The 15,455-nt window shown below is 38.4% G+C and overlaps 2 protein-coding genes across 2 annotated transcripts; one reads left to right on the top strand and one right to left on the bottom strand.

Moving 5' to 3' along the window:
- The first annotated feature begins 7,307 nt into the window (after nucleotides 1-7,307).
- LOC114727148 (receptor-like protein 33) lies at nucleotides 7,308-10,970 on the top strand. Its single transcript, XM_028913874.1, has one exon. The coding sequence runs from the start codon at nucleotides 7,575-7,577 to the stop codon at nucleotides 10,968-10,970; it is 3,396 nt and encodes a 1,131-aa protein (XP_028769707.1). The 5' UTR covers nucleotides 7,308-7,574.
- Nucleotides 10,971-13,619: 2,649 nt separating this feature from the next.
- On the bottom strand, nucleotides 13,620-14,270 carry LOC114727158 (transcription factor HEC3-like). Its single transcript, XM_028913882.1, has one exon. The coding sequence runs from the start codon at nucleotides 14,268-14,270 to the stop codon at nucleotides 13,644-13,646; it is 627 nt and encodes a 208-aa protein (XP_028769715.1). The 3' UTR covers nucleotides 13,620-13,643.
- Nucleotides 14,271-15,455: the final 1,185 nt, after the last annotated feature.

Below are 15,455 nucleotides of genomic sequence, written 5' to 3' on the forward strand. Positions count from 1 at the left end.
CTGTTGGCCTTTTCACTGCTTTGGTATTCATTAGGTAATCCAGGTATCGTGCTTTGTGTTCCTGTGTAACACTCTTTCGCATTCCCTTTAGTTAGTGCACTTCATCTATGGCGGAAATTAAATCTGTCTCGGAGCTTGTCCCAACTATTACTAAAATTACTGATCACAAGTTGACTTGGGTAAATTATTTGGATTGGAGTAAAACCATTCACCTCTATCTGCGGAGCATTGAGAAGGAAGACCATCTGACTGATGATCCTCCAACAACTGATTCCAAAAAGACCTGGTTGCGGGATGATGCACGGCTATTTTTCCAGATCCGTAATTCCATTGACAGTGAGATTATTCCCTCTATTAATCACTGTGAATTGGTTAAGGAACTAATGGATTATTTAGATTTTTTGTATTCAGGAAAAGGAAATATCTCTCGTGTTTACGAGGTCTGCAAAGCTTTCTATCGTTCTGAAAAACAGGATCGTCCTCTCAAAGCCTACTTTATGGACTTTAAAAGGATGTATGAAGAACTGAATGTGTTAATGCCTCTTACTGCTGATTTGAAGGTTCAGCATAAGCAACGGGAGCAAATGGCTATTATGAGCTTTCTTACTGGTCTCCCACCTGAGTACGACACAGTTCGGTCTCAAATCTTATCCGGATCTGAAATTTCTGACCTTCAAGATGTGTTTTCCAGAGTAATGAGAGCTGAGAATCTCTTGCCACCAGCTGCTAGTATTCCTACAAGTGCCTTGCTCAGTAAGGGCACCTATGAGACTCGTAGTCCCATTGATAACCGCGGGGGGCCTACCCGTGGTGGTTCGAAGCAAGGGGGAGCCCCTTCTGACTCCAGTGGGGTAGTGTGTTATTACTGCAAAGAACCGGGGCATACAAAACGCACATGTCGAAAACTTCAGAATAAACAGCAACGGAATAACTCTGCCCACGTGGCTACACAAGCCAGTGACACAGTCACGATTTCTGCTGCTGAGTATGCCCAGTTAAAATCTACTACACCGTCTGTGAGTGCCGCAGCTACAACAAGTAATAATGCTACTGCCCTTGCTTCTTCTTCCTCAAAGTGGATCATAGATTCCGGGGCTACTGATCATATGACAGGTAACAGCCATCTCTTCTCCTCTTATAATGCTTTTGCCAATCCGTCAAGTGTTTCCATCGCTGATGGTTCCCAGTCTCAAGTTCTCGGTTTTGGCACTGTTAATCCCACACCCTCTATTCGTTTGTCATCTGTTCTAAATGTTCCTAAACTTGCTTTTAATCTCCTATCTCCCAGTAAACTCACCCGTCAACTAAACTGTTGGGTCTCACTTTTTCCTTCTCATTGCTTGATACAGGATCTTTTGACGAGGCGGATTATTGGTAGAGGTTATGAATCTGGCGGGCACTATATACTGGATGATCGGGTGTCTCATGCGGTAGCTTGCGCTAGCAGTCATTCTCCCTTTGAAGTTCATTGTTGATTGGGTCATTTGTCTCTATCTTCTCTTAAGAAAGTTTATCCTCAATTTCAGCATTTGTCGTCTTTAGATTGTGAGTCATGTCAGTTTGCCAAGCATCATCGTCTTCCTTTAGTGTCTCGTGTCAATAAACGGGTTTCATCCCCTTTTGAGTTAGTCCATTCTGATGTTTGGGGTCCTTATCCTGTAGAGTCCAAAGCAGGGTTTAAATACTTTGTTACATTTGTTGATGATTATTCCCGGACAACTTGGTTATATTTAATGAAACATCGTTCTGAATTGTTTTCCCATTTTTGTGCTGAGATTAAAACTCAATTTAATGTTTCTATTCGCACCTTACGAAGTGATAATGCTAAAGAATATCTCTCTGCTTCGTTCCAATCTTACATGCTTCAAAATGGTATACTTCATCAGTCGTCTTGTGTCGATACACCAGCTCAAAATGGTGTTGCAGAAAGAAAAAATCGCCACCTACTTGAGGTGGCCCGTGCACTTTTGTTTCAAATGCAGGTTCCTAAACCATTTTGGGCTGACGCAGTCTCCACTGCCTGCTTCCTTATTAATCGAATGCCTTCCTCTGTTCTTGATGGTAACTCTCCTTTTTCTACCCTCTTTCCTTCTAAGCCTTTGTTCCCTATTGCTCCTAAGATATTTGGGTGTGTCTGTTTTGTGCGGGATGTACGTCCATCTATTTCAAAGTTAGACCCCAAATCGCTTAAATGTGTCTTCCTTGGATACTCTCGGGTCCAAAAAGGTTATCGTCGTTTCTCACCTACTCTCAATCGTTATTTAGTATCTGCAGATGTCACCTTTCAGGAGTCCACACCATATTTCTCGCATTCTTCCCCACCTGCTCCACCTGCGGAGGAGGATGACCTTCTAATATACTCTGTCACCTCACCATCACTGTCGTCGCAAGCACCCGCTCCCGCACTCGTTCAACCATTTGATCGTGTGTATACACGACGGTCAAAGGAGATTACTACCGCCACGCCAGCTTCTATTCCTCCCTGGTCCGCCTCGCCCTCAGATCCTGAGTTGAGCAACACTGAACCTCGTTCTGACCCTAATCCTGAGACACCTCCTGTTCCAGACCCGGATGCCTCTCTTGATCTACCCATTGCCCTTCGCAAAGGTAAACGTACTTGTGCCCATCCTATTTCGTTCTTTGTTTCATATGACCGCTTGTCTCCTGTGTCCAGTTCCTTTGTTGCCTCCCTAGATACTATCTCTGTGCCCAGAACTATTCGTGAAGCCTTGGCCCACTCAGGTTGGCGTGCTGCAATGGAAGAGGAGATGGCGGCCCTTGATCGGGCTGGTACATGGACCCTGGTCGATTTACCGGCGGGTAAAAAGGCCATTGGATGTAAATGGGTGTTCACTCCGAAAACTAAGGCTGACGGCACACTTGACCGCCTTAAGGCTCGCCTTGTGGCTAAAGGTTATGCACAAACCTATGGCATTGACTATTCCGAAACCTTTTCTCCTGTTGCTAAGCTCTCATCTGTTCGTCTGTTCATCTCTCTGGCTGCTACTTATGATTGGGATCTACATCAATTAGACATTAAAAATGCATTCTTACATGGTGATCTTCATGAAGAGGTCTATATGGAGCAACCACCTGGGTTCGTTGCTCAGGGGGAGCATGGGAAAGTATGTCGCCTTAAGAGGTCCTTGTATGGTTTGAAGCAAAGCCCTCGTGCATGGTTTGACCGGTTCAGTACTGTCGTACAGAAATTTGGCATGAGCCAAAGCAAGTGCGATCATTCTGTATTTTATCAAAGAACAGCGGCTGGCATGATTCTCTTGGTGGTATATGTAGATGACATTGTGATCACAGGCAGTAATGGTTCGGGCATCTCGTCCCTCAAGTCCTTTCTTAATTCCCACTTTCAGACGAAGGATCTGGGCTCTCTGACATACTTTCTAGGTATTGAAGTTATGAGAAGCAAGAAGGGCATATTACTGACACAGCGCAAATATGTTCTTGACCTCTTGAAGGAAACTGGAAAGTTGGGAGTAGCACTGACTAAGTTTCCTATGGTTCACAACCCACTCCTTGACGCTGATGGGAGCATACCACTCGATGATTCTCTTGATGATGAGAAACGGATGCTTGAGGCTCAGAAGAGCAAACCATTTGAGAATCCTGAGAGGTACAGGAGAATGATTGGCAAGTTAAACTATCTCACTGTAACTCGTCCGGATATTACTTATCCAGTCAGTGTACTAAGCCAGTTCATGGCATCCCCAACTGTCAGACAGTGGGAAGCCTTGGAGCACGTGTTACATTATTTGAAGGGATGTCCAGGTCGTGGGATATTATACAAAAATCATGGCCATACAGACATTGAGTGCTTCTGTGATGCGGATCATGGTGGATCAAAGGCCACGAGACGGTCTACTACAGGATATGTGTCTTTGTGGGCGGGAATCTGGTGTCCTGGAAAAGCAAGAAACAAAATGTGGTGTCCAGATCGAGCGCAGAGGCAGAATACCGAGCTATGGCACAGTCTGTATGTGAGATAATCTGGATATATCAGCTATTAAAGGAAGTTGGCCTCAAAACCACTTTGCCAGCAAAGTTGTGGTGTGACAATAAGGCTGCCCTACATATAGCCTCCAATTCTGTGTTCCATGAACGTACCAAACATATTGAGATTGATTGTCATTTTATCAGAGACAAGCTTAAGGAGAACTTCATCTCCACTGGATATGTGCGTTCTAGTGATCAATTAGGCGACCTTCTAACTAAAGCTCTAAATGGGACTCGTGTTGACTATCTGTGTGACAAGTTGGGCATGCTTAACATTTATGCTCCAACTTGAGGGGGAGTGTAGAGATATGATATGATTTGATATGTAAATATTATGTAATTACGATTAGGATTTGATAGGATATGATATTATCATAATGAGCCATTAATGCAGAGGCTCCTCTCACTTGTATATATGTGTGTATATTCTGATCAATGAAATATAAGAGAATTATTCTCCATATTATTCTATTCCCTACAAGTTTCTTTAACTTCATCTTTCTTTGTGTTTGATATGTAAAATATCAGAATATTGCTAGCATCTTAGACCTTGGCTACAAGTCACACTTCAAAAATAAGAATGAAAAGCTCTTGCTGTTCATCAATAACCTTCTTCTTCCTCTGAAGTTAGATATTCTATGCTAAGTGTAAGCCATATTTAATTTCAATTGATATTCGGTTTGGCTTTTCAATTTGATGGGGGAGAAAAGGCTAATGAGAGTATCAAATTATACAGTAGCGATAAAATTGTAGCTTTTGTGATTTAATCAGATTGGTTTCTTTCTGTTTTTCGCCATGAATTAGATTGGTTTCACCGTTTCAGTTGATATTCTATCTTTTGAAATATTGTTTCAATTGAGATTAATTCGGTTTAACACACACGCACATATCTCATCCCATTCTTATCACTTAAACTAGTTTTATGTGACTTCATAATTCAATGGCTACTATTTTTTTCCAACAAAGATATATATATATATATATATATATATCCCAATCAAGCAAATTATGGGAAAGATTAAGGTAAGTGAGAACAACAAAAGAACTGAATAACACAAAACCAAAGCAGCTGTAGCAAAAACAAAGAAGTAAAAAATCAACCAACTATATTTATATAGCGAAAACTTTAAAAGAGAAATTAATGTTCAGGAGTAAATTAGCGATTTTTCAATTTTGTGAGACCTATATATATAGTCAACTTATCTTTTAATACCTTTCCGCTTAAACTAATACTTTTACATGGCTCATTAATGGCTTCACATTCAAGACACCGTGCACAAGAAACTTTCGGCTCAATGGCCCAAAAAAAAAAAATTGCTGGAGATATTGCTTTAAAAAAAAAAAAGAAAAAGAAAGTGGGTTCTTACCAATTTTAAGAAAGCTAAATTTTAAGATTTTTCAGTTATCCTTCAATCCTTCAATGAATGGATGCATTGTATTATGGAGGAAAAGGACATTGTCATGTGAAAATGGAAAAAAACAAGTTCCTGTAGTATGATAATGTGCCTGTTTAGGGTGACTTATGAGTAATTTTTTAATCGTAATTTATAGAATATAAAATAAATATATTAGAAAAGTTTTGTTTCACTTCCATAAAACATGTTTTTAAATAATTTTAAACACGGTGAGGAACGGAGCCAATAAAAAGCATTTTCATTTTGCATTGATGCAAAAAACACTACCCAATGTCATCATAAAAAGCCAAAAAAAAAAAAAAACTGCCTGAAAAGATCTTCTATTGCATCCACACTTTCAATTATATTATGCAGATGGCTTCAATTTAGTTTAACACAAGTTGAAAACAACAAATATGAGATAGCTCAGTGATAAGTGTGAAATAGTTCATGTCATTCCATTTTTTTTTATTTAAAAATTACTTATTTTTGCTGTTTTCTTTACACTTTTAAAGTTTTTTTAATGTGAACATTATGTTTACGTTTCATTTAAATTATATTTAGAAAGTATTTTTTATCTCTTCAAAAATAAAAAATTTTATAATTAGTTTTTATAATTGTTGAAAGTAAATTACATAATTTTTATGAATATATTTTGTCCATGATTAAAAATTTTTATTCTGGTTGGAGAAGCTTCTAGTAGCGGAAACACCTCCTAGTTAGCTTTTAAAATAAAATTTATTTTGAAATTTGGATTCATGATGAGAACATCGGAAGATTGAGGATTCATTTTGGGAGTATCTGAGGATGAAAAAGGGGCAACCGAGATTTGTGTGTGTTTTTATTTAGTAAGTTATTTGTCAGAGTCAGAATGTCAGCCACTTCATGGAAAGCGAACCCTAACGGGACATCATCTTAATTTATGGGGGCTTTTCCTCTTCCAGCCTTAACTGTCCTCGTTCCCCGACGAGGCCCACCACAACGACATATCCCGTTTTCACTTTTCCCTGCATATTAAATTTTAATTATTCCTTCCATTTTTAATATAAAATTTAATTATTAAATTTTATTAGTTTTAAATATAAGACATATTTATCATATTTATTAATTTCTTTAATTATTTTTTGTTAATTCTTGCTCAATAATAATTAAGTAAAAAAGAATAATATTAAAAAAATGATTATGATGTTTTTAATTTACCTAACTTTTTTTAATCTAATTAAATTAATTTAATAAGTTTTTGGAGGAGTTTTAAATAAAAGGAACTTTTTCTTATACTCTCCTGATCCTGAATTTATGGTGTAAGTTACAATACAAAATAGGTTTTAATTTTAAAACCAGAGGAACAGTATTAATTACAAATAACTATTTTTTAATTTTTCTTCTTTTACAAAACTTGGTTAAGTTTTTTCTGCCAACACAAAACCTGGTTAAATAAAGTTTATATTCAAGATCGGACGGTGAACTGCATGAGTTGGGCAATTTTTTTTTTTTTAACAAGAAGAAAAATTAATGAACGTTCTAAATCGGTGAAGTGATCTCACTTGATATCTTTTGCCAGTTTTTTTTTTTTTGAGCAAAGATATCTTTTGCCTGTTTGACTAAGCAAGTTCAGTTTAATATTAGGATATGATATGATTATAAAATTGCTTTGATGTTAAAGGGGTCATGCCAGATTTATTGATGCCAACCTTTCGACCTATGGAATTGAATAATCTAAAAACTTTTGCGAGTGTCCCATATCAGAAGCCATCCAAAAGTCTTCAGAAAATGACAACTGACAAGGCCGACATTGAAAGTTTGAAACGCGCAAACGGCAATAATTTGCAACCAACAGGACCTTCTCTTTATTGGGTTTTTCATTTTTCTTCCATCCAACAAGCAATCCAACGGAGCGATGAACATGGTTTTGCTCTGACCACGCTTCACGTCAGCCTCTCCCGTGTTTGACCATTCCATTCTCTTCCCAAATTCCTCTCTCTCTCTCTCTCTGTGCGTTTCCGGTTTCCTTGCCAACATTTGATCCACCTTCATCCTGCGTTGTCAGTCAAACAATGAAGCTCGGGGCAGAGAGGTGTTTTTCATGGGTCTGAAATCCCATGAGCTCACTGTTTGTTTCAACCTTCAAACTTTGGTTTTACGTTGTATGGGTGGCCACCATTGCAGAATCCAATGAGAATTCGTTCAGTTTCATGGCGTTCCTTCATAGCCTGCTGCTTTTGGATGTTTTTCTGTTTCAACATTTATGTGGTATCAAGCAGATGTCTTGAAGACCAGAAATCATTCCTCCTCCGATTGAAGAACAGTCTCGATTTTAACGAATCAAGTCCCATCAAACTGGCGTCTTGGGATCAAAACTCGTCTTGCTGTGATTGGAGGGGTGTCACTTGCGATGAGCAAGGACATGTTATTGGTCTTGATTTGAGTGAGGAGTCAATCTCTGGTGGTTTTGACAGTTCAAGCGGTATTTTCAGTCTCCAGTATCTACAGAATTTGAGTTTGGCTTCCAACAATTTCAGTTCTGTGATTCCGAGTGAGTTCTACAAATTGAAGAACTTAACTCACCTGAATCTGTCATATGCTGGTTTCATGGGGCCGATCCCAGATGGAATCTCTCAACTGACGAGGTTAGTTACTCTGGATATATCGTCTCTTTCATATTTAACAGGGCAAGAGCTGAAACTTGAGAATCCAAATTTGGGAACGCTTATTCAGAACCTTACCAGCATTAGGCGGTTGTATCTAGATGGTGTAACTATATCAGCTCAGGGACAAGAATGGGGCACCGCTCTCTCATCACTCCCCGGTCTGCAAGAATTGAGCATGGTGCAATGCAATCTTTCAGGTCCTATTGATTCTTCCCTATCTAGACTGAACCTCCTCTCGGTAATTCGTCTTGACCAGAACAATTTGTCAGCCACAGTACCAGAATTCTTTGGTAATTTTACAAATCTGACCAGATTGCATCTTAGCTCTTGCGGGTTGAGTGGAATTTTCCCACAGAATATCTTTCTGGTGAAGACATTGACCTTCATTGACATATCTTATAATACTGGTCTCAGTGGGTCATTCCAGAATTTCCCATTGAATGGATCTCTCCAAACCCTCGTAGTGAGTGGTACAAATTTTTCCGGAGGGCTACCAGATTCAATCAGTAACTTGAAAAACTTATCCAAATTAGATCTTTCAATTTCTCACTTTTCAGGACGACTTCCCAATTCAATCTCAAAGCTTGCTGAACTCGCTTATCTGGACTTGTCAATGAACAACTTCAGCGGTCCGATTCCATCGTTTAGTACGGCCAAGAAACTCACGTACATGGACCTTTCTGATAATGTGTTAAGTGGCAAAATTTCGTCACCTGATCGATTTAAGGGACTACAAAATCTAGTCACCATTAACCTGCGTAGTAATTACATCAGTGGCACCATCCCTTCCTCTCTTTTTATGCTTTCATCCCTGCAGAGCATTAAGCTTTCCGACAATCGGTTCAGTCAACTGCATGAGTTCTCAATTGTGCCTTCCTCCGTATTAAACACCCTCGATTTGAGCAGCAATAATTTATCAGGTCCTATTCCAAGATCTATCTTCCAACTCAGAGGACTTGGTATTCTCCAACTTTCGTCAAACAAGTTCAATGGGCTAATCCTGCTAGATATGATTGTGGAGCTCAGAAATTTAACTTCGTTAGATCTTTCATACAACAACTTGTCAATCAAGGTGAATAAATCAGATTCTCGCCTGTCTTCAGTTCTCAACATGACCACTCTAAAATTGGCTGGTTGCAAGTTGGAGACTTTCCCTGGTTTCTTAAGACACCAGCCCAAATTAACTGATTTGGATTTTTCAGATAATCAAATCCCAGGTCTGATACCCAGCTGGCTTTGGAAACTTGAAAGTCTCACTTACCTTAATCTTTCCCATAATTTGCTGACTGGTTTTGAAAGACCGTTGCAGAATTTAAGTTCTAGTTTGACGCTCCTTGACCTTCATGACAACCATATCCGAGGGCAAATTCCCTTTTTACCTAGGCGTTCTGCCTATTTGGACTACTCAATCAATAAGTTCAGCTCTTTCGACATCCCAGCTTATCCAAGTGATTACACGGCTTTCACAATTTTCCTATCTCTATCAAATAATTCTTTTCGAGGCACCATTCCTCAATTCTTCTGCAATTTTTCAAGTCTTCAAGTGCTTGATCTTTCCCTCAATAACTTCTCTGGTGCAATTCCTTCATGTTTAATGGAAATGAGTGAGACCCTTGCCATACTAACTCTGCGGAAAAACAATCTCGCGGGGAAAATACCTGACAAGTTTCCAGCTTGGTGTACTCTGAGGACTCTAGATCTCCATGAAAATTCGTTAGATGGACCGATGCCAAATTCTCTTGCTAATTGCTCAGGATTAGAAGTGTTGGACCTGGGAAGGAATCATATGTTTGATGCATTTCCATGTTTCTTGAAGAACATATCCACACTCCGTGTCCTGGTCTTGCGACAAAATAATTTCCATGGTTCCATTGGATGCCCGAACACCAATGATAGCTGGCATGTGCTTCAAATTGCTGATTTAGCTTCCAACAATTTTAGGGGTGTGCTACCAGGAAAATCATTCACAGCATGGGAAGGAATGATGCCCGATGAAGCACAAACACTTCAATATCAGATCTTGAAATTTGGTAATGTTTATTATCAGGACAGAGTGAGTATTACGAGCAAAGGCATACAGAGGAAGTGGGTTAAAATTCTAACCGTCTTCACTGCCATTGACTTCTCATCCAACCATCTTGAAGGACCAATACCAGAGGAGATGATGAATTTTAAAGCACTGTATATTCTGAACTTGTCCAATAATGCTTTCAGCGGCCAGATACCATCATCTATTGGGAATTTGAGAAAGCTCGAGTCCTTGGACCTGTCAAATAATTCTTTGACGGGGGAGATTCCAGTACAAATTGCAAGTTTATCTTTCCTTGCATTCTTGAACCTCTCTTTTAACCAACTGGTGGGGAGGATTCCTACAGGCACCCAAATACAGTCATTTGAAGCACCTTCCTTCGGTGGCAACAAAGGATTATGTGGACCGCCTTTGACTCCAAAATGTACAAATCCAGGAGTGATAAATACTAGTGATGCAGTAGCTGAATTTGATTGGGATTTTGTATTCACTGGAGTGGGTTTTGGGGTGGGAGCAGGAATAGTTGTTGCTCCGTTGATGCTTTGGGAAAAAGGAAGAAAATGGAGCAATAACAGCATTCATAGGATCCTTCGAGTAATATTTCCCATGTTTGGGTTGACTTATACGCCTGGTGATGATTACTACGATGACGAGGAGGAAGAAGCAGAAGAAGAGAGCTCAGATGAGATTGAAGAATGTGATGACTATGAATATGAAGATGAATTGGGTATCCCAAGGTTTAGAGGATGGTACTGTGTTTTTTGTTCCAGGCTCGACATAAGTAGGAAGAAGGCCATTCATAACCCAAGGTGTCAATGCTACCATACACCACCAGTTTCAACGTTTTCTGTTTCTTGGGCTTCTCCTTCCTCTCAGGTGCATCTGAGATGAGAGGGGGGGGGGGAAGAGAATTCCCCTTTATTCAATTGTGATCCTTTTTTTTTCTGATTATATATGTTACAGACATGCACATGATGTACATACACAAACACAACCCGAATAGCAATAATCCATCTCTGACTACTCAGTGACCAGCAGATAAATGGATTGATGCCATCTGGAGAAACTGTGGGTTTCAATGCCTTTTTCTAGTCTGCTCTTTTTCTATCTGTAGACTGTACACGGACAGGTAAATGTAAATGTATATCTTGTACGTACACAAAGAAAGTCATCCAAAAATTGACAACCAAAAATGAGTTACAGCAATACACCCCTACTGATTTCTGAAGGTGGTACTTTTAATGCTCGTTAATCAGCAAGTTTATTAGACGATGACAATGCTCATTCAGAACTTCCATCGAACACTTCAAGAGCCCTCGTCATCTCAACGACTCGGCAAATATATGCAACGCATTTATCATATGCATAATTCAAGTGTGCAGCATCAACAATTGCAGAAGGGCGAATGTATGGAGAAAAAAATGCCTTTGAATAGCAATAAACGGACTCTAACTTCGACATCCTAATCATGTGTTCAGATTAAAAAAAGAAAAAGAAAATTCACAAAGATAACAAGGCCCAGAAGAACAAAGGGAAGATAACGCCTTGCACAGTAACGTTTTATTTAATTTTTCTCAAAATATGGTGTATCTTTTTACTTAACCGTCGAACACAAACATATCCCCACAACCTGTGAATTTCCTCAATGAAAAAAGTTTTGTGCCCTCGGTGATCAATGATCAATGGCCAAAAAAGTATGATTTATCGAACAGCAAACTGAGGGGTAAACTCTCATGTTATTAAACATATTGTGCTACTGTATATCGTAGATAGGATCCATCTACTGGTAAACAAATTGGGGAAAATTACTTTAAAGTTCTATGAGGAATCTAATAAATAAATCTCATTAAATGTACAAATACTTCTCAACTCTCAAGTTTCTTATGTGTAGATACGTTTTTATCGCCAGTCCCGGAAGCTCCGGTTAGCTACCGCCACGGAGTCCAACCGGCAGATTGGGGTGGTCTTGATGACGAGACTAAAATCCAAGACCACTTGTTTTCCAAAATAATTATCAACAACTGGCTGCTCAAACACCTTAATTAATACTCCTCCGGTCCTTAATATAAGACCCATTTAACTAATTTGATTAGATTAAAGAAGTTAGGTAAGTTAGTTAATTATAAGAAAGTGACACATTTTTCCTAAAACACCATAATCATCTTTCTTAATACCTCATCTCCCTCTTCTACTTGATTATGATTGAGGGAATATCCATAAGGGTAATTTAGAGAAAATTGATAAATATGATAAATGAGTCTTATATTTAGGATCAAAATCAACTCAAAAATTGGGTCCTATATTAAGGACCGGAGGAGTACTATCTTCTGTCCTTAATATAAGATATTGTTTGACTTTTATTTTAGTCTCAAATATAATACCACAATCTACTTTGTCTCTTATATTTATCTATTTTTTTCTAAGGTAATCCTTCTAATAATGATAGTTTTAACCAATAACTTGATTAGCAAGGATATTTCAGTAAAAATAACACTTATTTATTACAAATAATTAACTTAACTTATTTTCTTAATCCACTCAAATTAGTCAACTGACTTTTATATTTAAAACTGGAGGACCGAGGTAGTGCTATACATAAGTAATATAAGTAATAGCCGTTATTCAGAATAAAAATAATAACTTGCGCATGTATAAATAAAAATTTAGTTATATGTAAATAACCAGTTTTAGCAAATAACGACTAAATTTTTTGGCAAATGAGAAGGTGGGTTTATGAAGATAACAATTCAGTTATTTGTAAATAAAAACTAGAGTTTATAAAGATACCAACTTAATGTAAATGACAATCAAATTCGAGGTAAGTAAATAACAATCTGAGTAATTGAGTGTGAAAAGTTATTTAAACACGAGGAATTAAAGACTTCACCATTGTTTACACATTTCTTAAGACTTTATATTCCATTCTTAGACCAACAAAAGGTTTACTTTAATCAAAACAATAATAATTTGGATCTGAATTTTGTTCAGAAATACAGGACGAGAAATGTCACACAGTTTTTTCATTTATTATTATTTCAAGACGAAATTTTCTGAAGATGACTATAAACATAATTGGGATTTACTCATAAAGCCAAGGTATCAATATATACTAAAACAAATTTATAATAAATCACATTATTTATGTAATCCTTCATTTCTTTTATATATTTTTATAATATAAGATTGTTTTGGGATTTACTCATAAAGCCCAGGTACCTTCGACTTTGAACAATACTCGAAGGTTCCAATTTGATGTTTCATGGATATGATCTTTTGTAAGAAAATTAATTTTAGAGGATTCATCCTTACAGAATAATTTCATCAAAATATTTCAATTAAAAAAACAACCAAAAGACCGATAATGACCATAATGCCAGGATTCATGCAAAAAGAGGATAGTGACATTTCCTTCACTGCAACTACAACACTGCATCACCACCGCACACACCGAAGACGACATTTTAACTATTTTTTACACACAGATTTTGCAATAACATCACTACCTAGCGGCATATACTAAGTAGATGTAGTAAACTTGTATATAGGACAAATATAGAGTAAAGACTAAGCCGGCCAATAGTTCATATTGGCGTCCAGTATTGTTGCAGTAACTTCGTTTTCGAAGCAGCAATACTGTTCTTCCAGTGGTATCTGCGTCAAATTCTGCACAGAACCCACTGAAGAAGAAGAAGGTGGGTTTAGTTGAAGAGAAGGGAACTGTTCATGGTTGGGAAATGAAAGGTAGTCATCGTCGACAGAGTTAATCATGGTTTGGTGGAGCCATATCTGAGTTTTCAGAAACTTCACGTAATGAATCGCTTCCTCTAACATCGACACTGTGTCCATCTTGCTCCCACCAGGAACCATGCTCTGCAAGATCTTGAACCGATCGCTGATCCGGTGCCTTCGTTCTCGAGCTGCCACGCTCTGTGGATCGGTGGAAAGCTTCACACCTCCCTTGCTTTTCTTCCCGCTCTTTTTCTTCGCCTTCGAGGATGACGCTGTTGATGAGGTGAGGTTGCTGGGGGGAGGAATGCTGTACTCCATGCGCTTGACAAATTGTCCGCCGGAGGAAATTGGAAGAGAACTCAGCTTCGAACTTGTTAGGAAATTGTGGTTGGAAGTGAGGCTTATATAGGGAGAAGAATGTGATGTTGGAACATTGATTTGAATGAATGAAAGAGATGTCATCTTGTGAATCAGCCAATCTTTGGCGCAGGATACGGGTGTTTTTGGGTAGGGACCCGAAGTTTGGGTCCCAACTGAAAAATAAATAATCTCTGTTCGTTTTTCCTCTCTTTTTATTTTTAATCCAATCTTAATACTTTTTTGTTTTATTGAGTGACTGAGAGAATTTTGGGTTGCATGCAGATTTAGTTGGTCTCAAGTCAGTAAATTTTAAGGATAACACATCAATAGTTCCATGAGTATTTAAAGGTTGCATATCAATCTTTATACAAGTGACATTGCTTATTTTGAATAACTAGGATAACGAAACGAGATGGGGCATTACAACGCCTATATATCCACTGTTCTCTTTTTGTGTTGGATTTTTCCAGTTTCGAGCTTCTCTTATTATCTGACTTTAGTCAAGTGTTAGTACATTTTCTTTCCACCTCACTCGCAGCACGACATTATGACCCACCAGGAAGAAGTGCACTAATAGTGGCAGCTTGATCAGTTTGCCAGTAACAGTGAGAGCTGGGGGAGAGATCATCAGGCCCTTCGTCTGTCTTGGGGTTCCAAAGGTCAGAGCCTCAGTCAGAGGTGTAATCAAGAGAAAAAGAAAGCTATTGTGGGGGTCCTTCCCTGAAATCGAAGCAAATAATGAAGTAAATATATTACTGTCAGGTATGTCTAAATCCAAGGACAGGATAGACCATTAGTTGGCTGCCTTTATTATGTACGGTTTTTTTTCTTTTGTTTCCATCCTCCTTTCACACTGATTCATATTTTACAATTGGGTGCTGCTCTTTTTAAGGAGTAAAGAAAAGAGCTTATGGTGGAACCAACCAATGCGCTCTTCTTTTCAAGAAAATAAAATTCAACTCAAAGTTTGCTTGAAACACCAGTGTATTAAAGCCTCATTTTCAAATCCTCACTCATCCCAAAGAAACCAAAGTTTTGTTTTTTCTGGTCTTTGTTGGGGTATATTCCCCAAAAAGCAATGTATTTTAAGTTATGCATTTCAGTGCTTTAGACCCTTTTGTGATCTCAAAGGGACTAATGCGCATGGTGTGCTTGAACCTTTAAACACAGAAAATCTAATATTGCTCATTTCTCTCCCAACGGGACTGAAAATCTTCTGTTTGGTCACACGGGCAGTACTGGATGTGTCTATAACTTTATTTTTAACTGGTTTGAATCGCTGAGGTT

Source organism: Neltuma alba, unplaced genomic scaffold (genome assembly GCF_004799145.2).
Source record: "Neltuma alba isolate B1F8T4 unplaced genomic scaffold, ASM479914v2 tig00002427_pilon, whole genome shotgun sequence".
NCBI classification, from domain to species: Eukaryota; Viridiplantae; Streptophyta; class Magnoliopsida; order Fabales; family Fabaceae; genus Neltuma; species Neltuma alba.